Genomic DNA, 24,131 nt, shown 5'->3' with positions numbered 1-24,131 from the left:
AAAAATAATTTTCAGGAAAACAGCTCGCCTGCATTAACACGACCACATATAGTAAATAAATACTATTTGGACACACTATTTTTATTAAGATTGATAAGATTCACTTAATCTAAGTATTTATTACCCCAGCATTTGATAGGTTCATTGATTTCCATATTGATCAGCTATTAACCTTTTGTTTGTTTTTGTTTACATTGTAATTTGAATTTTAAATTTGCGATAGCAACGTGCCACAAGCTAATCGGTCATTTCTATCGTCAACAAATAATAAATATCGATATCAAACATATTATGTTCTGCCGATTTTAATATTGCTGGCGTCGGTCACACTGACAAAAACTAATAATTTCATTTTGCCGCATTCGCGTTTTACGTTCTTCATTTTTAGCATTTTAACTCGCATATCATCCTGCTTCTATGAAAATGGAAGACGGCCACATGGGGGAAAAATGTGCATCCTTGGAGCATGCCTCGCCGGATCAGCAAAGACAGTTTATTTGCGGTGTAATCGAAGGCTTTTATGGTCGACCCTGGACAACTGAGCAACGAAAAGATTTGTTTCGCAAATTAAAAAAAATGGGCATGGACTCGTATATGTATGCTCCGAAAGATGATTACAAGCACAGAGCCTACTGGCGAGAACTGTATACGGTCGAAGAAGCAGATCACTTATCAAGTATTTATCTTGTTATCTTTTGTACTTTTTTGTTTTTCGTGTAAATTGAGTTTGCAAATTGTAATTATTTTTGCAGGTCTGATTTCGGCTGCCAAAGAGGCGGGTATTGTGTTTTATTATGCGCTATCGCCAGGTCTGGACATGACTTATAGCAGTCAGAAGGAGATTGCAACGCTTAAACGCAAACTGGATCAAGTGTCACAATTCGGCTGTGAAGCATATGCTTTACTATTTGATGATATTGAATCGGAGTTGTCGAAAGCCGACAAAGAAGTGTTTCAAACATTCGCCAACGCCCAAGTGTCGGTTACCAATGACATCTTTACGCATTTAAGTGGTCCAAAGTTCCTCTTCTGCCCCACCCAATACTGTGCGTCACGTGCTGTGCCTAGCGTCGTCGATTCTGAATACTTGAACACATTGGGCTCCAAGCTAAACAATGATATTGACATTCTCTGGACTGGCGACAAAGTGATATCCAAGATTATAACAATCGAATCGGTACGAGAAATAACTGAGATTCTACGGCGCCCGCCGGTCATCTGGGATAATTTGCATGCCAACGATTACGATCAAAAGCGTGTATTTCTGGGTCCTTACTCGGGTCGTTCACCAGAGCTGATACCGCATCTGCGCGGCGTCATGACTAACCCTAATTGTGAGTTTTATGGCAATTTTGTGGCAATTCATACGTTGGCATTCTGGTCACGCTGCAGCATTGACTCCAAGATGGATAGCTCGCTGAGTGCGGATATCAAGCTGGAAACAGAGAACGAAGACGATTTACCCGTTGAGTGCATCTCCAAGAACGTATATCATCCGCGTCTAGCTCTAAAGTATACTTGAAACTACATTTATTTTGTAAACCTAATTAATATCTTTTTACGTATTTAGAAATGCCATTAGCGAATGGCTGCCGGAGTTTTTTGTGGAAAAGGAAGCCTGGGGACCCATTACAAAACCGCAACCTCAAGTGGAAATGGTGATTCCTATTATACCTATCATACCGTCGATTAACACCTGCATGAGTTTAACAACAACCACAACAACGTCCACGAACACGCGCACAGTGCCCGAAGTCAACACCACGCAGTTGCAAGCTCTTGCGGATGTGTGCAGCACCGTTAGCTCTACACTAACACCCATATCTAATCCGGTGATGAACTCCCTAGTTTCGCCAACTAAAGTTGTAACCAACGATGAGATTATAAATCCCATACCAACCACAGTTGCGTCTAATATTGAGCTGCCCGAGAAAATTCCCATTTCAATTGTGCCAGTGCCCATTATGGAGGCTAAAGGAGTTGAAGAGTCTATTGAGCTGAGCTGCGATCTTTTTGATCCGCTGGCAAAGGGCACTGAGGCTGTCATCGAGGCTAGCAGCAAGTTGGACGGCTCGCCTGTTGTAGAAGATATTCCAATAGATGAGAAGCGAGACCAAGTGAATAATTTGAGCGTGGAAACAATGTTGGATGAAAGCAGTCTGAGTCCATTGAGCGCAGGCGTCAATGAGCCCATGGAATGCAGCAGCATTAACTCGCAGATATCGCCTAAAGAGGCCACCAAACTGGTTGCAGATGACGTAATCATGGAAGACTCGACTAACGATGTTAACGTAAGCTAGTCATTAGGATACATTTAATATATCAAAACTAATTTCACTTCGTTACAGAGCATGCACGTAGAAAGTCCTTCTTCGTCACCTGTATCAACTGCTGAGATGCATGAGGAAGACGAGCTGGACGCCAAGTAAGCATTGTATTTAATGCCAAAGCTTTATTCATTGATATTTACGTTTACAGATCTTCCCGACTGAGGATAAATGCAGATGATTTAAGTCTGCTCTGTGATCTATTTTATTTACCCTTTGAGCACGGCATACGTGGCTTGAAATTGCTCAATGAGTTTCAATGGATAAAAGTCAATGCAAATGTAATGCTCCAGGATCGTGCTTCAGGCAGTGGTGGTGATGCTGCCAAATCCATGAAACCGGAGGTTAGCGAATGGTTACAGCGCAGCGAGATGTTTTCAAAACTTTGCGCTGGGGTTCAAGAGCTGCTGATGAAAATCGCTGACTGTGACAACAAGGAAATCAGCCATGATCTGTACTCATATGTGTGGGACATCTTGGGGGCATTGTCGCTGCTAAATTGCTACGTCAAGTGGCTGGCGTTGGGACACTTCCCGCAGAATACAGCCTCATACACTGAGGGCAGTTATACGTGTAAGTGCACTGCAAGTTTGAATTGTACTTTGAAAAATTGCTTACACTATTTGCTTGCAGGGTTTAGCAAAGGCTGGAAAGAGGCTTTCATGTCTGGAGATCAGGAACCGTGGGTATTTCGTGGCGGACTCACAGCTGACTTGCAACGCCTAATGCCCGTCGATTCGGGCAATGATTTGTTTGTTTACAAGTTACCTGAACAGCCCACTGCCAATTATTATCAATTGAGGCCCTATTGCAATACGGATGAAACTCAGATTTACAAGATCTGTACGCGCACCTATATGCAATGGCAGAGCAAAGAGGATGATGATGAGATTCTGCTACCCGTTGACTTGGCGGACATTGTAGCCGATGGTGTTGTGGGAGCTCATTTAACGCTGCATCCAGAGTTTTGTGTGGTTGCCTACGATAATTCGAATGCTTTGGTTGGCTATGCCTGCGGTGCCTTGGATGTGAATGTCTTTCAACGCAATATGGATATTTGTTGGCTGGCCGAACTACGTGAGAAGTATCCCAAAACACTGCTGGAAACTGACGGTGATGTAGGCACAAATCCACATAAACTAGTGGCACAATTTGTGGAAGCATTTCACAGTAGTCCAGCAGCATGTCCCACAGAGGTTAGCGGTTCCTTCCCAGCGGTGATTAGCGCCGCCACCCTTAAGGAAGCAGAGCAGCGGGATAATGGCCTCGCCAAAAGACTGTTAACAGTCTTACTGGCCGCTTTGCGTGCCAATGGCTGTTTTGGTGTGCACGTCTGCATTCCCGAAAATGATGGGGAGCAGCTGAGTTTTTACACACGGATTGGCTTTATTGAGATTTATCGGAACGAGAGCAGTAAGTGCATTTATTTGGGACGACGCTTTTAGCAGTCGGGACTAAGATTATGCATTGTTGTGCTCAGAAAGTGCTGCTTGATTCTTTAAGCAAAACTCGAAGAGCTTCTCAACCAGACGGTAAACGGTCACCAATTTATCACTGCCTATGCTGCTTATCTTGATTTTGATTTTAATCTTGATCTACATGGTTTCCTTATTATTTAATCGGTTCGACATACTTAATCTACTGACTGTATGTGTGAATGTTTTTGTATGTGCATTACTAATAATTAGGTGTCTCTCATTGGTAACATCCATTTATTGTATTATCGTGTATCTCCTCCTATTTTTGTATAACGCGTAGTATTGACCAAACAGTCCTGCGTACCCATGAATGCGTATGCCGACTGTCGATTCTCTAGCATTTTAAACTTAAGTAATGAACGTACTATTTAGTTTCTCTTTGCGCCATAAGCAATAAAACATGACTAAATATGAAATAACATTATCAACTATTATTGTTCTCTGGACGGGATTGTTTGCTTAGATCATAGAACCATACGGTATTGACGCCATCCTCGATGATGCGTTGCGGCTCCAGCTGCGGCAATGGGAAACGACAGGCAATAATCTTGGCATTGTGTGGACACTCGGCAATCAATTTGTGCTCCAGATCCTGCATCATTTGCTCAACACCAAAGATAACCACATAGTTGTACTCCTTAATATTAAATTTCCAGAGATCGCGGCGAAAAAAACGGGATTGCTTGCCAACGCCGTAGCGTAGTGCAGCTAGCCTGGAGTAGTAGACCAGCCAGGGATTGAGTTCAACTCCATCAGTTTTCAGGGCTTTCACATGCTGAGCCGCCGCTAGAAAAGATTACATAAGTGCATACTAGTCGCTGTGTGATGGAGTATGACAACTAACCGACAACAATGCGTCCGTCTCCCGATCCAATATCAAGTAGTTTACCGGTGGCATTTTTGGGGAGGAAATTGAGCACGTTTTGTATTTGTTCTGTTGTTGCCGGCACATATGGAAGACAGAATTTGCGAAATGCCGGAGCCACAAACGAAGCACAAACAATAGATAGTCCAAGGCCCACGCCGCCAGTAACTCCAATCAGAACTTTGCCACCTGTTGACATACCCCGCTTAGGTACAGTTTTATGATCACTTTCATTTAACACTTCCATTGTAAATATTTATGTATTTGTTATGATAAATTCATATAAGAATTCTGAAAACTCGCATAACAAAACACAGCTGATCGCCGTTGTACTATGATTGCAACTAACTAGTAGCAATCGGTTTAAATCGATACCTTAATAAATATTATTATTAATTGTCATACAATTAAAACCTTTAATACAAATCAAATTTAGTAATAAATATTTAATATTTCATATTACTTAAAAACTGCCTAGTTTTTAATCAAAATATAAATCGATATTTATCGATATAATTCAAAAATATTTGGATGTGTACACACTGACCGTAAAATATTTATCGGTAGTGCAGCGTTGCAATGCCTTTATCGTGTACAGCATTCGGAGTACACACTTTTAGTCGAGATGTGGCAACACTTTTTTCAGTCGTAGCTTCCTATTACAATTTTCACGGGTTTTTTGTGTGTGTTTTCGTCGAAAACTAAAATAAAAACGAATATTAATTGATAATTGCGGTGCAATAAAGTGTTTAAACGTTAGACGTGCTAAGTTGTATGTGCGCCGCGTGTAAATTGACGTAAACGTTAAAAATATGGCGAACGTAAGGGACAGCGACACATCACTGTGGCTGCATAATAAACTGGGCACATCAAATGATTCGTGGATAAATGGTTCAATATGCTCACAATTAAACAAAGAGGTTTTGCGCAACATCAAAGAGTGTTTTCCCGATCTGCAGACACAAGTCAAGCTAAAATTGCTACTCAGTTTTCTACATATACCGCGCCGTCTGGTCGAAGAGGTAAATCTATCTCGTTGTCGTTGTTGTAATATGAAATGAAAAAAGTACACTAGCATGTACACACGCATACACACATGCACGCATACGTACACATGCTCAGTTACATGCTGCGTTTACGTTGCGTTGGTGAATGAAGTAAAGTAAAGTGTATATTAAATTTATGATGATGCGTGGAAATCGGTTTATATATGTGATTAAATGAAATGGCAAATATGCTTGCAAATTGCCTCATATTTATATTATCTGTATCGCACACATACTTAAGTCGGACTGTTGTTGTTTTGTGGCCCCGAAGAAATAAGAAATATTTCCCGCCACTTCTGCGCGAACGACTTGTGTGTGTGTGCAAATGTATGCGTGCGTGTGTGACAATTCAATACAGTGTTGGTGTTGGTGTTTTTGATATACAAGTGTGTGTTTGCGTATTGGCAATGCATGTGTGTGTCTGTGTATCTCTGTGTATGTGCTGTGGGCGTTAAGCGGGTGGTCAACACAAATCTGTTGAATACAGATAGATGCCATCGAATTTAATTTCAAGACATTACATTAATTATACATGTTAAATAAGAGTGGTGTTAAAGTAGCATCATCACTGGAAAACCTGTTTGCAGTGGAATTTTGTTATTATTGTATCGGGTTTTAAATATATTTCTTATTCTTAGTGGAAAAGCGAGCTAGAGGAGGTGATCGAAGTTGCGGGTCTCGATTCCGAGTTATGGGTCTCCATGCTGGCGGAAACAATGAAAACATTTCCGGCGACCAGTTCGCTGAATACAGAAATCTCCGATTACGAGGATACGCGACCAATCTTCACCGACATGGTTAACGATTTACGTAAATTGGTCAACAAACACTCTGACCTGGGCATGTTGCCGCTAGAGTGTCAATATCTAAACAAAAACACACTGATCTCGGTGGTAAGTTTACTTATGCTTGTAACATTGCAAATCGTTAATTCCATTTCTAATCCAACAGGTTGGACAACAGCCGGCACCAGTGAAGCATTTCACACTTAAACGCAAGCCCAAGAGCGCTCAACTGCGCACAGAGTTGCTGCACAAATCCGCAGATGCGCAATCGTCGCTCAAGAAATCATCGGCACCAACTATTCCGTTGCGTTCGCGTGGCATGCCACGTAAGATGACGGACACTACGCCACTAAAGGGCATTCCATCGCGCATGCCCACCACAGGCTTCCGTTCGCCTAGTGTGCCCGGCAATGCGCAGCGTCCAAATCTCAGTCGCACACCGGCCGGACGAAAGGATGGTGGCATCAAGATACTCGAATTCACAGAGCAGCCGTTAGGCTATGCCGCGGCTAAAAAGCGTAAACGTGAACAACAGCTGGAGGAGCAGGCCAAGAAGCAGGAACAAAAGCAACAGGCAGCAGCGGCGGCTGCTGCAGCTGCTGCGGCCACCAATAACAATAGCGATGAAAGTCCGCCTGCTGAGGGCGGCGCTGCTGTAAATGCTGCTGCAGTTGGTGGCGAGACTCCAACAACGCCCACGTCGGCTAACAATAGTTTCGAAATCAAGTTGGAGCCACAGTTGAATCAAAGCACCGGCAGCTTGGAGGAGCAACCAGATGAAGATTTCAAGACACCAGAGCTGGTGGCCAAGGCGTTGCAACCAGAGACGCCTGAAACACCTGAATATGCAGCTGCTACGCTTCAGTTTGCACAGACAACCACAGCAGCAGCAACGCCAGCGGTTACTGTTGTTGCCACAACGCCCACAAGGGCCAACAAAGCGGAAGCGAAAGCAAAGACAACTAAGGCCAAGGCAAATAATAACAATAATAACAATAACAATAGCTATCACAATACGCCGAAACGCATTAAACAGGAGATTGAAATCAAGAGCGAGGAAATTATTGTGCCAGCCAACATCAAGGTGGAAAAGATTGATCCTCCGTCGCAAACGACGCCCACACGCGCCACGCAAGCGCAGACAACGTCGCCAACTACTCCAGTAACTCCTCAAACACAGCAGCGAATCATTATTCAGCAGCAGCCACAGCAGGCGCAGCGTGCTTCACAACTGCTAATACGCAGCACTCAGCAGCAGAAGCGGCCGTATAACAACAACAACAATAGCACAGTCACTGCCAGCACAACAGGAACGACAACTACCGTTGGCAATACGACTATAAAAATGGAGAAACTGGAAATAAAGCCCATACTGCGGGCAGCAACAGCAGCAACATCGGCCTCAAGCAGCACACCAAATACAAGTACCAGCAGCAACACCACCACTACGATATTGACGCCACAGCAACTGCGACAGGCAGCCAGTCCGTTGGCCAATCTGCCCAATAATATCTCTGTGAAGATAACATCGGCAAAGGCCAAGGCTGCCGCCGCAGCAGCTGCTGGCAGTGGTGCTGGCAGCAGCGGAACACAAGCCACGTCACAGCAGCAGCAACAACAACAACCCATACTAATCAATAGTTCGACGCCCGTCATCTTGGCCTCCTCGCCAAGCACGCAGCGTGCGGTAAGTGTACGATTTATATGCTTCAAAGACTTGTCATTAATAGCACATTGTTTGCAGAAACCAATTGTGGCGTCCACGAGTGCAACAACTACCACAACCATACCTTCGCAGGCTATTAAGACGATGCCGCTGAGTCAGCTGAAGACAGCAGCCAACAGTGGGCCGGTCATTATTTCGCAGACCATCATTCAACCGGCCAAGCGTGCCCAGCAGCAACAACAGCAGCAGCAGCAACAACAGGCAGGCACATCCAGCGCAGCAGCAGCAGCAATTCAGCAGCAGCAGCAACAACAACTGCAGCAGCAACAGTTGATTGCAACCTCGTCACAGCCACAGACTACAACGCAATACATTCTGGCAGCGCCACAGCCGCAACAGCAACCTACGCTACCCACATTGACCTCGTTCACACAGGCGCGACCAGCGCCACAGACAACAACGCTTTACCAGACCTCAGCGGCCGGCAGCAGCGGCACGCCGACAAAGATACTGCTAAAGACAAGTGGAGCATCGGGAGTGGTAATGACACCACTGCGACAGCAACAACCAGCACCCACATTGGTGCAATCCAATAACCCGCCCCCGCTTGTGGCCACCACGGCAGCTGTGGGCCAGCCTGGCCAGCAGACGCTCAACATACAGAATGTACAGTTGCCAAATCGTCCGGTCACCATACAGCCAGCTTCACAGGCTGCCCAGCAACAGCATCTGCAGGCACAGTTGCAGCAACAGCAGCCGCATCCGCAGCACACCATTGTGGCCAACACAACGACCACGCAACAGCCAAAGCTGTCGCAGGTGTTGATGCAACCAGGCGGCACCATTGCGGGCAGCACATTGAATGTGCCGGCGGCAGCGGGTAAAAACAAAACGATCATACTCACCCAGAAGGGCGTCATCCTGCGAAACATTGGCGGCGACATGTACCAACAAATACCCATGAGTAATGTGGGCACTTTGCCGGGACTTGGCACCACGCTCGTAACCACATCGGCGGCCGGTCCGCCCAGCCTGGTGAAGACGACGGCATCGACGAGCGCCCAGCCACAAACTATACAACTGCAGCAGCAGCAGACACAGTCTGGCAAGCAGATGATGCCCACGCTAATACCAACCAATCCCATAGGTGGTCAGCATGTTATTGTGCAACAGCAGACGCCAACGAGTGTCATTGGCAATGTAAGTGACAGAACCGAAGCAGTAACAGTTGTGGGAATCTTAGCAAGAATAGAAAGATTGTTGTGCTTCGATCTATTCACATTTGTTTATTGAAATTTGATTAATATATAAATTGCCTTTTCAGTCGGCACAGCAAACGATTATACGGCCGGTCATGACGAATGTGAGTGGAGGTTTGACCACGCTGCCGCAGGGCCTGACGTTGATACAGCGGCCAGGACAACAGCCGCAGCTGGTGCAGGTGCAGGCGGCGCCAACACATGGCACACAGCGTACGATTATCACGCAGTCAGCCGCGTCGGCGCCGCAACAGCAGCCGCGCCAGCAGCAGCAACAGATACTGGTACAGCATAAGCCGGCCTTGCAGCAGCGTTTGGTCACCTCAACGAGCACGACAGGCGGCGCCCAGTTGCAGCCCGGCAACAATACGGCCATTCCCCGCACAGTTCAAGTGCAGGTCACCCAGCAGCAGACGCAACAACAGCAAACAACTGCGCCGACAGCCCAACAAACACAGCAAGCGCCGCAGAGGCGAGGACTTTCACTTTCGGTGAGCACGAAACTACTGCCAATTTGGCTACAATCCATTGCATTGCTGAAATTTGTTTATATCTCACTTTCATTTAGAACGAACACGTACACAAAGCGCACGAGATGTTCCGCAAGGCGAATCGTGTCTCGCGGCCCGATAAGGCGCTCATCTTGGGCTTCATGGCGGGTCTGCGTGAGAATCCGCGGCCCAATACAGAAAATGTATTGGTCATTAAACTAGGTGAAACAGAGGTTAGTTTTTAATTTCGAAAACCATTTACGAACATTTTCTAATGCATTTGTATTTGTATGTCTGTAGGAAAAAGTGCAGCAGGAGGATGGCAATACGGCACTGTGCCTGGTGGAGTCGCACATACGATTGGATTACAACACCGGCGAATGGAAGACATTCCAGAACTACAGTGTAATGGATCAGAGCGCGGCCTCATAGTCCACAAGGGTTATACGCATAGTGCGCAAGTAATAGGCATTTGTTGTGGGCAGTTTACTTGTGACACATTGCGTATACGCTTCCATGTGCTATGCTTTTATCTAAGGGCTGAATGCTGATTCGGACTCTAAATTCTGATACTGGGCTTTACTCGTCGTGGTCGTCGCCGTCGTCGTCATCGTCATCCGTTCTGCATGGGCAACAGCTTCGCTAATTAGGCAACTAATCCGATTTTCACATGCAAATTGCATGCGGGAAGTAATAATGAACTATAAAACAATTAACGTAAATTAGTAGCTGTACAGTTTTTAGTATATATACATAATATATAGTATATGCTATTGCTTAAAATGTTTAGTAATCACACATACACAAAGCAAAAATGTATGTAGAGAGATATATGCATATGATACATATGATTACACTCAGCTTTGACTGCACGCTTGACTGGAGTGCAGTGGAAGAGGAATAAATGATCGAGGCATGCAAACATTGGGAATGGCGAACAGCAACATGATCATACACACACCCATACACAGAAACACCCTCCACTCACACACATACAACCATACAAAACACACACAGTTATATAAATTTATATATATATAATTATTTGTGTATGCAGATGCATATTATAAACTTAGCATTATGTAATTAGTTTGCGAAAAAAGTGTATAATTAATTTAGCAAGAAGCATAAATATTTCGAGCTACGAAAAGTGCTCACTATAAATTACAAAAAAAAAAAAAATAAAATAAACAAAAACGGAACACAAGAAAAAAACTAATTATTAAATATGAATATATATGTATATGTATAAAAAAAACCATTGGCAAGAGCAACCGCAGCAAAACTATCTTGTAATCATGAGAAATGTGTAATAGTCTAGAATAAACCAACCATATTTATGGCTTTAATGTTTAAACCTGTCGTCTATCGTTTGACTAACGCAATCAATAGAAAGGCTGGATCAATTATCCAAATGCAATAATCGAAAGACAAACGAGACAAAGTCACGTTAATTATTGTTGATTATTTTGTTTAATTGCATTCGAAAGCTTACAACTAGTCAACATAAATTGATGGAATTACATATATACGAGAGTACAAATTACGTTTACGTTTGCGTATGCGAATACGAATACGATGCCTAAGGCTAATACTAGAAGGTACGTTTAACTACATACTATGCTACGAGTTACATACAACACAGGTGCGTCTTAAATTCGTTATAGATTCTGGCGACACGAAATGGTCCCCTTCCCAGCTCATTTGCCCACCTCCTTCCAGTGCACGATGGCACGCTGCTCATCGGGCGCCTCACCAAAGGGTCGGCTGCCATCGGCGCTGACGAACTCATTGACTTGGTAATTGAGCAGCGTCTTGTAGTGATAGACATCGGCCAGCTGTTGGGTCAGTGGACTCGTGTTGGTGGTGAAGATGCCGGCGAAATTCTTTTCACGTGCCACGCGCAGCACCTCGTGCTCCATGTAGTGCATGCAGGCAATGTTTTCGCGCGGATTCAGCGACTCGGCGGTGCCCATCATGAACGAGTGAAGTATTTGATTCAGACCCTTGGGCAAATAGTTGTCGCTACAAAGAGTGGGCAAAGGATTAGTTGACGTTGTGAAGTTAGTCAGTATAACACTTTACCGTATGGGACCCTCGCAGAATTCGAGGAACTCAAAGACAGTCAGCAGCTTGGATTTGATGTCCACCTCGGGCTCATTGCGTGCATCAAAGTTCAAGGCAGTGCCAATGATGCGATCTGTATTCCGATCATATATCACAAAGCTCAGATCACGCTCCACCAAAGCGGTCCAAATGTCCTGCAGAGATAGAAGTGTGGATTATATATATTGGCTGACCAATTTTTATGGAATTACTTACGTTGAGAATGTCGCTGTAATCCGTGCGCAGAACTCCGGGCTTAAGCCACTGCTCCAAGTCCGCCTTGTTGTAGAAACTCGATACAATAATGCTGCAAGAATGGAAATAGTTGAATGTAAAGTTTGCTGTTGCCGTTGCAAAATAGACTTACTCGATGACATCCTGACGATGCTCCAGACGCAATGCCACCGCCTCCATTTTGAGATGCGGGCATGCGTTAAGCGTCTCCTCCTCCAGCTGCACGGCATCGTGATTGGCGGACATCTTCTCAATTATCTCGCCCAGATTCTTGGCCGCAATGAACTCGGAAATGCCAATGTTATAGCCCTTCTCCCGCAGCAATGTGACGGTGAAAATGGAATTCAGCGAATTGCCACCCAGCTCATAGAAGTTGCTGTGCGGCGAGAGACTGGCGCGCGTGGAGCGACCAATGACACCTCCGACCGTCTCGAAAAGATCGCGTGCCGTCAGCTTGAGCTCTTCTGGCACCTCGGAGTAATCAAAGTCGAGCACAATGCTCGAATCGCCTTCGTTGTTGTTGGCTGTCTCATAAGTCTTGAGCAGCGCTTGACGATCGACCTTGCCATTGACCAAGAGTGGCACATGCTCCAGTATAATCACCTGGGGTGTCATGTAGTCGGCCAGCTTGTCCTTGAGGCGACCTTCCAGCTGCATTTCCGTCACCATGGGCGAGTCATCGCGCAGCTTAACAAAGGCCAGAATGGCTTGATCGACATGGCCGGCATTGTAGCAGAGCACAATGGCCTTCTCGACCAGCGGCAGCTCTGCGACGTTCTTCTCCACCTCGGACAGATCCACGCGATGACCGCGAATCTTGACCTGCGAGTCGGTGCGACCCTCATACATGATGTTGCCGTTCTTCAGCGAGCCAAAGTCGCCAGTGCGATACAGACGAGCGTATTCTAAGAAGTGGAGAAATAGATTATAATTAAATGGGGGCTTTACATGGGTTCTATAAAAAACTTGTGACACAACCGCAAATCGAAAGTACCTTTCAAATGATGACTACTTAATTTACTGCAATAAATTTCTATTTGAAGCGGAAAACATTTGCGAGTTCACTTTAATTGATGTTTTTAGTATTGAAAATTTAGAAGTTATTCGGAAGTTTTTATGTAATAAAAATTTCAACTAAATGCTTGTACTTTCAATATTCTTTTCTCTTAAATATAAATTGCAACCGGAACTTAAATTCGATTTGTTCTACTTCTAGGAAATTTTAAATCACTTACTCTTTTCGACAGCCAGCGGATTGTCCAGGAAACGCTCCGGATCGCGTCCATTCACATAGCCAGCAGCCAGATTCAAGCCAGAGGCAAAGATCTCGCCAATCTCGCCATTCTTCACTGGGCGATAATCCGAGTCCAGCAGATAGATGACCGTGTTGGACACAGGAATGCCTAAGCAGAGAATATGTATAAACACCTTCAAAGATACAAAGATCAGTCGACTTACCAATGGGCACATTGTCGTACATGCTTAATTGCTTCTTGCTCTCGCAGGTAAAATAGGTGACATCGCCCATCACCTCGGTGGATCCGTAGAAATTGTACAGACGATGCACGCCCTCATCGAAGTAATCGAAGAAGCTACTGGCAAGCGGCACGGCCAGAGGCTCACCTGAGCAGACCCAGATCTGCAGATTGTAAAGCAACTTCTGGGCCGCACCGCCGCCCTCCATCTTCAGATACATGAGCAGGGAACGGAGCAAAGTCGGCACCAGCACCAAACGACGAATCTTGTACTTCTCCAGCAAGGTAACGAGACGCTGTGGATCCTTGGTCACTGCCTTGGGCACCACCAGAATGGCCAGACCGCACATCAATGGACCCCAGAGCTCGGCAATCGAGTCCACAAAGGTGAGGGCGGTCTTGAACACGCCCACTGTCTCGGCCGCAGTGTAGGGGAACGTGGCCCATTGCCACTGCAAGCGATTGAGGATGTTCTCGTGCGGCAGACGCACTCCCTTGGGCACACCAGTGCTGCCCGACGTATACAGAACGATGGCAATGTGATCGTTGCCACCGCGCAGCATCTCCTCGGACAACAGATTAGCGCCGCTCAGCTGCAGCGACTTGGCATAGAGTTCGGTCACCGAGAGCGTCGGTGTGCCCTGGAAGCGTTGCCCATCGATGTCATCGTCGCGCAGTACCAGCGTGGGACGCGCCTCGAGGAGAATGTGATGAATGCGATTCGCTGGGAAGCTGGGATCAATGGGCAAATAGGCGCCACCAGCCTTCCAAATGGCCAGCAGCGTGGTCACCAGCGCCTCCGATGGTTGCATGCAGACGGCAACAATGAAATCACCATCGCTATTCGGTTGCAAGAAGCGTCCATGCGTTTCCTCCACGAGGAGACGTGCAGCACGATTCGCACGCTCGTTCATCTGACGATAGCTGCTCTGGCTGGGCGCCAGTCCCTGGTTCTGAGAGATCAGTGCCACCTTGTCGGCATGTCGCAGCTGCTGCTCCTCGAAGATGCGATGCAGCGCACGGGGCACGTAGTCCTGTTGCTGGCCCTTGACAATCGACAGCTGTGGCAGCGAACCCATTTTGCGTTAGAGTTTCTACGGAACAACAATGCGGTATAATTTGATTAGTCAGTAGATAACATCATTTGTATTCAATTACACAATTGAGGTAATGGCATTAAAGTGCTAATTATATGCATATACGAGTATACGAGTCGATCTTTGAATGAAGGGGAAATACTCGTACTCGAAGTCGAACTCAATGCTAATGATGGATGCGTGCCCAAGCTCCATTCGCTCACAACTCAGCAGGGCTTCAACTAAACTATCGACTATTGTTGTTGCTGAGCTTTTATACGTGATACTCATAGGGTAGGAGGGTATTATAACATTGTGTGATTAGGAAATGTATGTAACAGGCAGAAGGAGTCATAAAATATATATATTCTTGATCAGAGTCAACAGCCTAGACGATATAGTCTGTATATCGTTCTGTCTGTCTATCCATCCGCATGAACACCTAGCTCTAACAGACTATAAAAGATAAAGTATAAATGTTTTCGACAACATTTGTTATGTTTTGCTGACAGTCTGGTATATTTTGTACTCTATGGAATATTTTAAATATAGTAATATATCAAGATTCGATTTATTGCCTTCGGTAAATTCTCGTATTTTTATATTAATAGGAACAGTAATAATAATAATAATATATTTTAGGAATAATACCGTATTCAAAATGGGTAGCCGGTATCTCACAGTCGAGCACACTCGACATTATCTTTCTTAATGGACCTTTGCAAGACGTACGTAAAACGATCGTAAAATTTGAATTAAATATATGAATATTATTGGCATAGTGATTGGCTTATTTATGGAGCGATGTCTAATAATAGATTAATGGATTAACTATATTGTTGCAAATCCAACAAATTTTGTTGAAAACTTGTTAATTGCATTAAGTCGAGTTGTGAAATAAATTAAAGCGATTCCCGACCCTCGTCAACGTTAATATTAAACCTCATTTAACTGTCGGACTTAGTTGGTTAAAGCTCTTTAGGCACTGCAGCAGCAGCAGCAGCAACAGTCACATCAAGAATGTGCTTCATGCCATAAAATCCAACTTGAATGTCATTGAGCAGACAACTTCTGGTTCCGAGCCACAAACTAAACTCAACTCAACTCAACTCTCATTCCAATCTCAATTCCAATTCTCTGTCTCCATCTCCATCTGTGTTTCAGTCATAATATGTGTTTAGTTCTCTCTCTGTCTGTCTTTAGTTGTTGTCGCCTCCAATGTCAAACGTCAACGCACGAGTCGCCGCTCCAATCAAAGACATAAACTCATATGTTTAGTGGTGTATAGCGGAGCACAGTGGCAATTACTCTGTCCTTAGTCTGGCTTCATTTCAAATTTAAATTGCGCTTAAAACACTGAAACACTACTTGTGTTACTGTACAGCTCAAATCTCATTAAATTCACTCGCCTTAATAGCCGGTAGTCTTTTTTCCCTGAAATCTCTGACTGCGGTCTGTTGTCTTGCAAACTGTTTTCATTACGCGTGAAAAAAGTGCATTGAGGTGAATCAATTTGTGGCATTGCCCAAGCGCATTCAGGAAGCAGCAAACGGATGCTCTCTTCTTCCCTTTAGTAACTAATTCTTTGAATCGAACATATGTTAGTGTAGGTGATACTTATAATTACTAAATTGTTTCCGATTTTTAATGGCGCTTTGTTGGTGGGGCGCGTTTTCTACGAAACTCGGCCAATTGCTTGTTCTAATGGTGGCAAACAAGTTCCTCTGGAAAATTGCGCAATTTTGAGAACGGCTTTGAATATTCGGCATAACTTTTAATACACGTCGTCGGCTTCTGGTTCTTGTTTTTTCTTTAATTTAATTTTTTTTTTGCTTAGTTGGCACACATTTCTGACAGCCGTTGTTGTTTGGCTTGTCTTTGGTTTTGGCTTTGGCTTTGGCTTGTCTTTTAAGCAGTCGACAAAATGGTTATGGGACTGTATACACAACGTATACGTAATATGCTAAAGGCGCAAAAGTAAAGGCAATTCAATGCGCACAGAACATTTCCCAGCGCGCGCATTACGTATGCGCCGTGTGGGCCCAATTAGCTGGGCATGCTGCACAGTGTTACACACATGTTGTGATTATGTGTGAGTTGTTGTACATCTGCATACAATGCAAGCTGGGCGCATGCGCTGAAATGCTCAAAGACTCAAAGCGTTGAACAAGTCCGTTGAACAAGTATGTAAGTATCGCTCTATCCGCATCTCTGTCGCTGTCGTTGTCCATTGTTGTGAGCATGTGTATTCTTAAGGCAATAGCTTGCAATAGTTGTTGCCTAGTTGGCTTTGGCTTTTCACATCATCGATTTAATGTACCGCATCGCATCGCTGCTTCTGTTGATGAGGTGAAATCTAAGTGACTTTAATGTGTTTTTTTTGCTGTTGCTGTTCTTTTGGTTTTATTCTTTTCGGTTCCGTTGTGCAGCAGCTAGCTCAATTGAAAATCGTTTAGAGTAGTGTGGCTTGTGATTTTTTTATTTTTTTTTATTATTTTTCCGCTCAAGGTTGCATTTGAGTTAGATTGTTTTCAGTGAGTTTTGAGGCTTTAGGAAAATCGTTCCATAATTAACAGCGTGCCATGTAATTTGTAATTTACATAATTACTAACTGCTTTTCGGTTAGCAGTGTTGCAGTGACCAAGCAACAATTTGTAGATCAACAACATTGCCTAAGGTCACTGCTATCCAATCAATCAGGCAGTTGGCCAGCCTGCCAAAGCCTGCCAGACTACATATTGTAGACTCGCAGTCGCACAGCACTTGTGCGCTATCTAAAGGGAATCTGTTTCCGTTCTCTGGTTAATTGCAAAGAGTGTAGATCCAATTAAAATCTCTGAATGTCAGCCTATCTATGTCTCTCTCTATCTGTCGAATTGTCGCTTCGAGTCGTGAGATTCGTGAGAGTTACCAAACCAGACCAGAGCAGACCAATCATAATCATAATCATATCGTTCGCTGGTTGGCTGTGCGATGTTTGTTATTATTATTGTTCCTCATGCTGCTGCATGCTGCTGCTGCTGTTGAGGCTGTTGATTTGCTTAATTGAGTAAAAAGTGTCCAATTTATGGCCCGGCAGGGTGCACGGCATGGCATGACCTAGGTCTGGATATGGTTCTGGAACCGGGGTAACATTGTGACTATATTTGTGATTTTTGTTTTCCAGCTTGTCGCTTTTTCGTATTTCCGATTGTGAGTCAATTGAATGACAAGTTGCACTGTGAGAATCACACACACAAACACAGACACAGTCACAGAAACAACACAGATTTCTGCAGAAAATTAACAGTTCTTACGTCAAGTGCAAATACCCTTCATCATCATCAACAACTTGCGAGTAGAATCATTAAGCGTTCGCTAGTTGAAAATCGCTTGTAAGCCATATATCATATTTAGTTAGTTATGCGCTTTGCATAAGTGCGAAATATGTGTATTTGTCATAATTAATAAGTGGTAATAGTCGGTAAACATTGTAAATGACTCAATTCGAAATTTCGAATGCGAGTGCAATTAAAAAGCCATCAAACTAAGTGAGTAGCACTGATTATGTATACGCAGTGTTAGTCGCTCATTAGTCAAGTGATCGCTTGACACAAATTAAATGTCAATTGTACAGAGGGGATAACATAAATCATGCTGATTGTTTACGACTCACTTGCATGCTCAACATGCTTATGAGCTTAAGAGTTCGCTGCTTTGGCCAAAAGTTGCACCACTGTTCGAAGTATGTGTATTATTTGCATTTTTTTTATGACAACTTGGCACTCGTTTGTAACTGAAATGAAACTTTGCCAGCTTTTTTAACGATTTGTTAATTAAATTTTTCCTTAAGCAATTGTATTATTTTGTTGGTGTTTTTTTTTACGACACGGCCTCGCCTTGAGATTTTTTGTTTGCTTTTTGCATTTGGCATAAATTCATTACCCCTCCCATTATCGACAGGCCCCTCACATCTCACATCTCAACATCGAGTGTTGTCAATTGACTTTCAGATTGCGCGTATTTTTAGCTAATTAAACGGAATTCTCATTCATTGCACTTCCTTAACTTCGCCAACACACTTTCAGCGACACTCTGTATAACTTGAAAACGCTTTGTTTTTGAATTTGAAAGTGAATTTAGGATTATTAGATAATCTCTAGAATTGAGAATTAAGCTCATTCCGATAGGAATCTTATGAATTTTATTATGAATTGCTCGCAATCACGCAACTGGCTTGGGAAGCATTTTTCACGATTTCTATGTGCATTTATCTTTAGTGCATTGAACTAAAATATTTTGATTTAATCATAGTTGGGGTTCCGTCTTAATCAATTAAGTTTTGCCAACTATTCATATAATTTGCATGTCGTGAAGTATTATGTCCAACATTACAAATTGTGTAATCTCAATTAATGTTGAGAAAATATTGTTAACTAAGCATAGAGCGATTAGCATTCATTAAAAAATATAAATCTTAAATATTACGTATACGTACTTTTAGATATTTATTTGTTGTGAAATGAAATTAATTTGCAAGCGTTATCCGTTTTTCGTTTTAGGTGCAAAATTCACTACGCGTTTTAGTTTCCGATTTAATAATTCCTTTTTTTATTTCGATATTCGAGGAAATTTTAAATTTTCTTTCAGCAATGCGTTACTTGAATTTAGATTATGTTCTTAGTATGCTTCTTTTGTGTTTTTTTGGGTTTTCCAGCACTTGGCTCACTTCACTTGTGATTCACTTTGCTTTTGTGGCAGCCCAAAAAATGTTCTTCGTTTGTATTTTGGAACGTATTATCAACACGTAAACGGCGCTCGCAGACTAATCAGAACCCCAGCACGCAACTAACTTTTATATCCCACCGAAGGGGACGCTCACCGGCAGCGCAGCGCCGCGGCAGCGGAAAGCGGACAGCAGGCAGCGGGCAGCGCGGCATCGCGACGCCAGCGTTGTTCTCTTGTCAGTTTTAAGCTTCAGCTTCAGCCTCAGCATCGACAGCGGCAGCAAAACAGCGACAGCGACATCGACATCGTCAAGAGCATCGGCAACGACGGCTTCGACGTCGGCGGCAGCGGCAACAGCAGCGGCAGCGGCGCCTTTGCTCTTGGTTCGCTTTGGTGCTGCTGCTGCTGCTGAGGCTGACACTAGAAACCAGTTCCTGCTCTTACACGTAAAGCACCTGCAGTTGCCTTTCGCATAATATACTCGAGTTTATACTAACTATTTTCGAGCTGCATTGCCTTTTACGAGTCAACTTATGTGCGCTTGTTTCGTATACGATTCGATTCGATTCGAGTTCAGTGACGTAGGAAATGAAATTGAATTCCTGGCAATGCCAATCGCTAATTGGTTGATCACACACACATACGCACACCCAGACTGATTAAGTGATCGCAAGTGTGTGCAGCGTATGACTAAATAGTTTAGGCTCTCGTTAGAAGCGAAACGTTGTGGAAATCCCTTGGTAGCTCATCTAATGACGCATACGATAAAGGTCTTGAGCACTGCGGTTTATAAATCAGATTGTCAGATTGTGTCGAATGCAACACTAAAAATTTGCGCCTTCTTAGCTGGAATTGTTTGTGCGTGCAAATCGCTTGGGGGAAATTTCAATTACACTCTCGAAACAATTTGTAAATCATTGTTGTTAGCTGTCATTCACTTTTAGCACTCTCGATCTCGATCTCGAGTCCATATACGAGTGAATGTTTTAATAGCATATTCAATAATATTCCTACAGTAGTTGACCTTATGTTGTTCGTTTTTTACTACTACTGCTACGAACATTGTATTATTTAAGTAGGAATAGTGTGAAAATTGCAGCCGCGTCGCCGTCGAGCTTCTATACTTAAGATCAATCATAAATAATGGTATATACATATGTATGGCGCATTAAAAATAAACTCGCGCACAGCTCAGTCATAAATAATGCATGGGCTTAATACACATATTTTTTTATTCAATAATATTGTTTAGTTTTCTATTATTTGTATATGTACGAGTGTGTGCAAGAGACCAAAGTGAAGACTACAAAAGATTGCAGTTGGTTATTAAGTTACATGCAAGTGGGCTGACTTAATCTGATGTGATATGATGTGGCTTAATATGTTTTGATCTGAATTGGAATGTATGCAAATACTATTCAAATATATTGATTGATTCCGTTAAATAATTGCCATTCTATAAGTAATAAATGATCACACGATTTGCATTTCAGCTAGACCCGCATTAAGTTTGCTTATTGAGTTATTGACAGTGTGTTAGCATTCATAGTCAAATAGGATATCAAAGCACTCGTATGTACATCGAAGCATAAATAAAATCTACATTAGTATTATTCTTTTTTTTATAGTGGAGTAGTTAATTGCAGCAACAGAATAATGATAAAATTCAACTATTAATAATACAATAATGTTCGTTTTGTTGTGGCAAATGCAATTAACCATTTTGAAGTTCTTCTTTTTTGTTTGTTGATTTTCTTGTTTACTGACCATAAACCAGCAACGACTGCTTCCTCTGATTGTCGAAACGAATTCATAATTTGCATTTTAAATGATTTTTATGCCATTGTTAATTAATTAATCTAGCCATGTGCATTTTTACTGCAAGATTTCTTAACACTTACGTGTCGATAATTATCAAGTCTTAACTAAAAGTTACATACGTATGTACATGTCGGTGAATCGAATTCTTATATAACTAATGCTCTCTAAGCATTTCAACTATTTCAGATCGTTGGCGATTCTGATTCTCTCTAATTCCTGCTGTCAAGCAATTATCCGGCATTAAATTGAAAACTTAATTCTAATTATCAATATCATTTGAAGCATCTCAAATGCAAATGAGTCGCCTGGGTGCGGTCAGACTTTCAACTCCTACATGTCGTAACAAAATCCAGTAAAACAGTCGGGACGAGATCACAATCGTGATTTTATGTGGCTCGTGGCAAAGTCACGTTCGCGAGCGACTTAAAACAGCTTTGCGGTCAAAACATTGTGGAGTTCCCCAAAGAAAGTGTGACGCATTCATGACGTCGAGATGTTTCCTCGAACGCCATTCGAATTTCATCTTGTTGTTGCAAGTTTTGTGATTTTTTTTTTTGCTTTTGGCACTTGCGGGCCAACTTGTTTTTATTATCAGTCTTGCAAGTTATTCCCGCAGCGAAATGACAAACAACTTTAATAACATTGTATCAACAGAAAAAAAAAAGACAAACAAAAACAATGACAAGACAATTTACAGTTTTTTTGATTGAGGCTGCAAGTAATCAAACATTTCGACGGTGTTAATTGTTTTCCATATTTGCAGCAGCTAGACAAATACGTTGTTGTTATTGTGCTGCTGTGTCGTTGGCTTAATCCGAGCCAAATTCGAATTGTTGATTAGTTCCCAGATATCAAGTATACGTCATGATAAACATGACAATGACAATGACAATATGTCAATTTTTGGCCATGCTATCAATATTTATGGCAATTCTTGTATTGTTTGTCGATTTTGGCGCCATGACCGCCACAGAAATTGGCTTCGCGTGCGGAATTACTTGCAAGAATTCTTATTCTCATACGGAAGTGAAGTTCTTAACGCCTTCGCCTGAGCTCCGCTGCGCTGCGCTGGCTTAGAACATGTTCGACTACAAACACATATCCATAAGTTAAATCCAGCTGCAATTAAATAATCATTAGAATCCAACTGAGCTCTGCTTTATTAATGTGTGTGCAATGGTTAAACTAATTAAAATTGCTTGACTTACGTGCACGCAGCTGCAGCTGCTTAATAGTAATAGCAAACACTCAGCGAGCTAAAACAAGCTCCAACAACTTTCGATAAAAATCTATGCAAAACTGTCACAAAATGTTAATGAAGTAATTAAAACAACCGATTCGCCCCACGCCTCACATTAGACGGTTTATCTCACAGTCTAACACTTGCTAAATCAATATAGTGAAAACGACATACTTATGCCGTCATTAACTTGACAACAAGATAAGATTTGCACTGCGCCTAAATGGATACTTAATCGTAGCTACTACTTTCCACCCAATTGCCATATTCAATCATTTATCTAGCCAGACTTCCTCATTATGAACTTGAATTGCAATTGCTTTACCTAATAGGTAAAAACATGATCTTGGTCTTTCACTTTAATTGCAGCAATCTTCTTCTAAGTATAACTGTTATTATGCCGTAAACTGGGTGTTGCCCATTTGTCATCTTTTCAATAACAAATGATAGATTTTCTTTGCACTATATTTGGCAAATATAACCTCGACTGACATTTCCCACGCGTGGAAGTTCTATTGTCAAAAATGCCAATAAAATATTAATATCAGCTAAAAATAGAAACACAAAAGTAAAGTGATCAAGCTTGCTTATGAAAAGAAGCCTAAATGCTGAGTAGGCTTAAGTAATAAATAATATTTAAATTGTTTCTTTCAACTTGACTCTTATTAATTAAAATTAAAATGAAAAGTATAAATATAAAGTATTACATAATGCTTTTAATATATACATAATAAAATTATAAATTTAAATTAATTTGTTTGATTAGAGAAATAAATGTGGTATACGTTAATAGTTTACATTCATGAGTAAATGGATTTCAACTTAAAGAAATAAAAACAATATAAAAGTCTAATAATTACTTATGTTGACATTCATATAAATTTAAAAAGGCTTATAAAAACCTGAAATTTTATTAAAATTAATAATATAACAAAAAGTATAAAAAATTATGAGTTAATAAATTTTATTAATGTAAAATTTATTTTAGGTTTGACTTTCTGTATACATAATGAAATACTTGTTCCTCCAACATTTATCTTGAATAATTTACTTAATAGTTCGAAAATACTATGAAGAATCGATGTGACGAGATGTTGCTATTACTCAATTTCCATTAAAATATATTCAAAACATAATTTAAGACCAAGTATACAGCTGAGACTCCCCCCTATGATGGGTGGATTACTGCAATTGAAAACCCAAATCCTCGATAATGATGGATGGCGTGTCAAATGCCTGCACACAAAAGAGCAGTCGTAGTCGCAAGTCGCATTTTCAATCATTCACATTGTCATCGTCACCCTGTACCGTAATCGAGCTAAATCAGCTTTTACGCACGTTTTATTCAAGCGCTGCTGCTACTGTTACGTTTTTCTCTCTGCTCCATCGCCGCATCGCATCGCATCGTTCCGTCTTCGTCTCGCACTCGCTCTCGCCCTGCAGCACTTGTCACGCTCAATTAGCGCAACGTTTTGTTGTGCTCCGCCATTCACAAAAGCCCATGGCATGCTGTGCTTTTGCGCGCCAAAACATAAAATGACATGCATAGTATTCG

The 24,131-nt window shown here is 42.4% G+C and overlaps 4 protein-coding genes across 4 annotated transcripts; 2 read left to right on the top strand and 2 right to left on the bottom strand.

Moving 5' to 3' along the window:
• Positions 1 to 299: 299 nt before the first annotated feature.
• Positions 300 to 3,772, top strand: LOC133839338 (protein O-GlcNAcase). The gene is made up of 6 exons (XM_062270785.1): positions 300 to 676; positions 753 to 1,512; positions 1,571 to 2,291; positions 2,349 to 2,425; positions 2,479 to 2,900; positions 2,961 to 3,772. The coding sequence occupies exons 1-6, from the start codon at positions 418 to 420 to the stop codon at positions 3,770 to 3,772; spliced, it is 3,051 nt and encodes a 1,016-aa protein (XP_062126769.1). The 5' UTR covers positions 300 to 417.
• LOC133839340 (ATP synthase subunit C lysine N-methyltransferase) lies at positions 3,708 to 5,093 on the bottom strand. The gene is made up of 2 exons (XM_062270788.1): positions 4,650 to 5,093; positions 3,708 to 4,591 (listed from the first exon to the last, which is right to left on the bottom strand). The coding sequence occupies exons 1-2, from the start codon at positions 4,915 to 4,917 to the stop codon at positions 4,230 to 4,232; spliced, it is 630 nt and encodes a 209-aa protein (XP_062126772.1). The 5' UTR covers positions 4,918 to 5,093; the 3' UTR covers positions 3,708 to 4,229.
• A 195-nt stretch (positions 5,094 to 5,288) lies between these two features.
• Positions 5,289 to 11,586, top strand: LOC133839337 (negative elongation factor A). The gene is made up of 7 exons (XM_062270784.1): positions 5,289 to 5,692; positions 6,355 to 6,609; positions 6,668 to 8,188; positions 8,246 to 9,367; positions 9,492 to 9,917; positions 9,995 to 10,150; positions 10,218 to 11,586. The coding sequence occupies exons 1-7, from the start codon at positions 5,483 to 5,485 to the stop codon at positions 10,347 to 10,349; spliced, it is 3,822 nt and encodes a 1,273-aa protein (XP_062126768.1). The 5' UTR covers positions 5,289 to 5,482; the 3' UTR covers positions 10,350 to 11,586.
• Positions 11,368 to 19,619, bottom strand: LOC133839339 (beta-alanyl-bioamine nonribosomal peptide synthetase ebony). Its single transcript, XM_062270786.1, has 7 exons — positions 19,286 to 19,619; positions 13,716 to 14,826; positions 13,493 to 13,660; positions 12,391 to 13,162; positions 12,240 to 12,330; positions 12,003 to 12,178; positions 11,368 to 11,942 (listed from the first exon to the last, which is right to left on the bottom strand). Exons 2-7 carry the CDS (start codon positions 14,809 to 14,811, stop codon positions 11,618 to 11,620), a joined length of 2,628 nt encoding a protein of 875 aa, XP_062126770.1. The 5' UTR covers positions 14,812 to 14,826; positions 19,286 to 19,619; the 3' UTR covers positions 11,368 to 11,617.
• Between the last annotated feature and the right edge of the window lie 4,512 nt (positions 19,620 to 24,131).

Source organism: Drosophila sulfurigaster, chromosome 2R (assembly GCF_023558435.1).
Source record: "Drosophila sulfurigaster albostrigata strain 15112-1811.04 chromosome 2R, ASM2355843v2, whole genome shotgun sequence".
In the NCBI taxonomy this organism is placed as follows: domain Eukaryota; kingdom Metazoa; phylum Arthropoda; class Insecta; order Diptera; family Drosophilidae; genus Drosophila; species Drosophila sulfurigaster.
The sequence above is the reverse complement of the archived record's forward strand: the minus strand, read 5'-3'. Positions and strand labels throughout refer to the sequence as shown.

What these genes read in the sequence shown, in the direction of transcription:
- LOC133839340 (XM_062270788.1), bottom strand. Translation starts at nt 4,917, where the DNA reads ATGGAAGTGTTAAATGAAAGTGATCATAAAACTGTACCTAAGCGGGGT. An exon ending in AGACGGACGCATTGTTGTCG is followed by an intron (nt 4,592 to 4,649) that starts GTTAGTTGTCAT and finishes AATCTTTTCTAG; the next exon opens with CGGCGGCTCAGCATGTGAAA.
- LOC133839339 (XM_062270786.1), bottom strand. Translation starts at nt 14,811, where the DNA reads ATGGGTTCGCTGCCACAGCTGTCGATTGTCAAGGGCCAGCAACAGGAC. An exon ending in GTACGACAATGTGCCCATTG is followed by an intron (nt 13,661 to 13,715) that starts GTAAGTCGACTG and finishes TTCTCTGCTTAG; the next exon opens with GCATTCCTGTGTCCAACACG. An exon ending in TTCTGCGAGGGTCCCATACG is followed by an intron (nt 11,943 to 12,002) that starts GTAAAGTGTTAT and finishes CACTCTTTGTAG; the next exon opens with CGACAACTATTTGCCCAAGG.
- LOC133839337 (XM_062270784.1), top strand. Translation starts at nt 5,483, where the DNA reads ATGGCGAACGTAAGGGACAGCGACACATCACTGTGGCTGCATAATAAA. An exon ending in CGCGCCGTCTGGTCGAAGAG is followed by an intron (nt 5,693 to 6,354) that starts GTAAATCTATCT and finishes TCTTATTCTTAG; the next exon opens with TGGAAAAGCGAGCTAGAGGA. An exon ending in TTAAACTAGGTGAAACAGAG is followed by an intron (nt 10,151 to 10,217) that starts GTTAGTTTTTAA and finishes GTATGTCTGTAG; the next exon opens with GAAAAAGTGCAGCAGGAGGA.
- LOC133839338 (XM_062270785.1), top strand. Translation starts at nt 418, where the DNA reads ATGAAAATGGAAGACGGCCACATGGGGGAAAAATGTGCATCCTTGGAG. An exon ending in CATCCGCGTCTAGCTCTAAA is followed by an intron (nt 1,513 to 1,570) that starts GTATACTTGAAA and finishes TTACGTATTTAG; the next exon opens with AAATGCCATTAGCGAATGGC. An exon ending in GAAGACGAGCTGGACGCCAA is followed by an intron (nt 2,426 to 2,478) that starts GTAAGCATTGTA and finishes TTACGTTTACAG; the next exon opens with ATCTTCCCGACTGAGGATAA.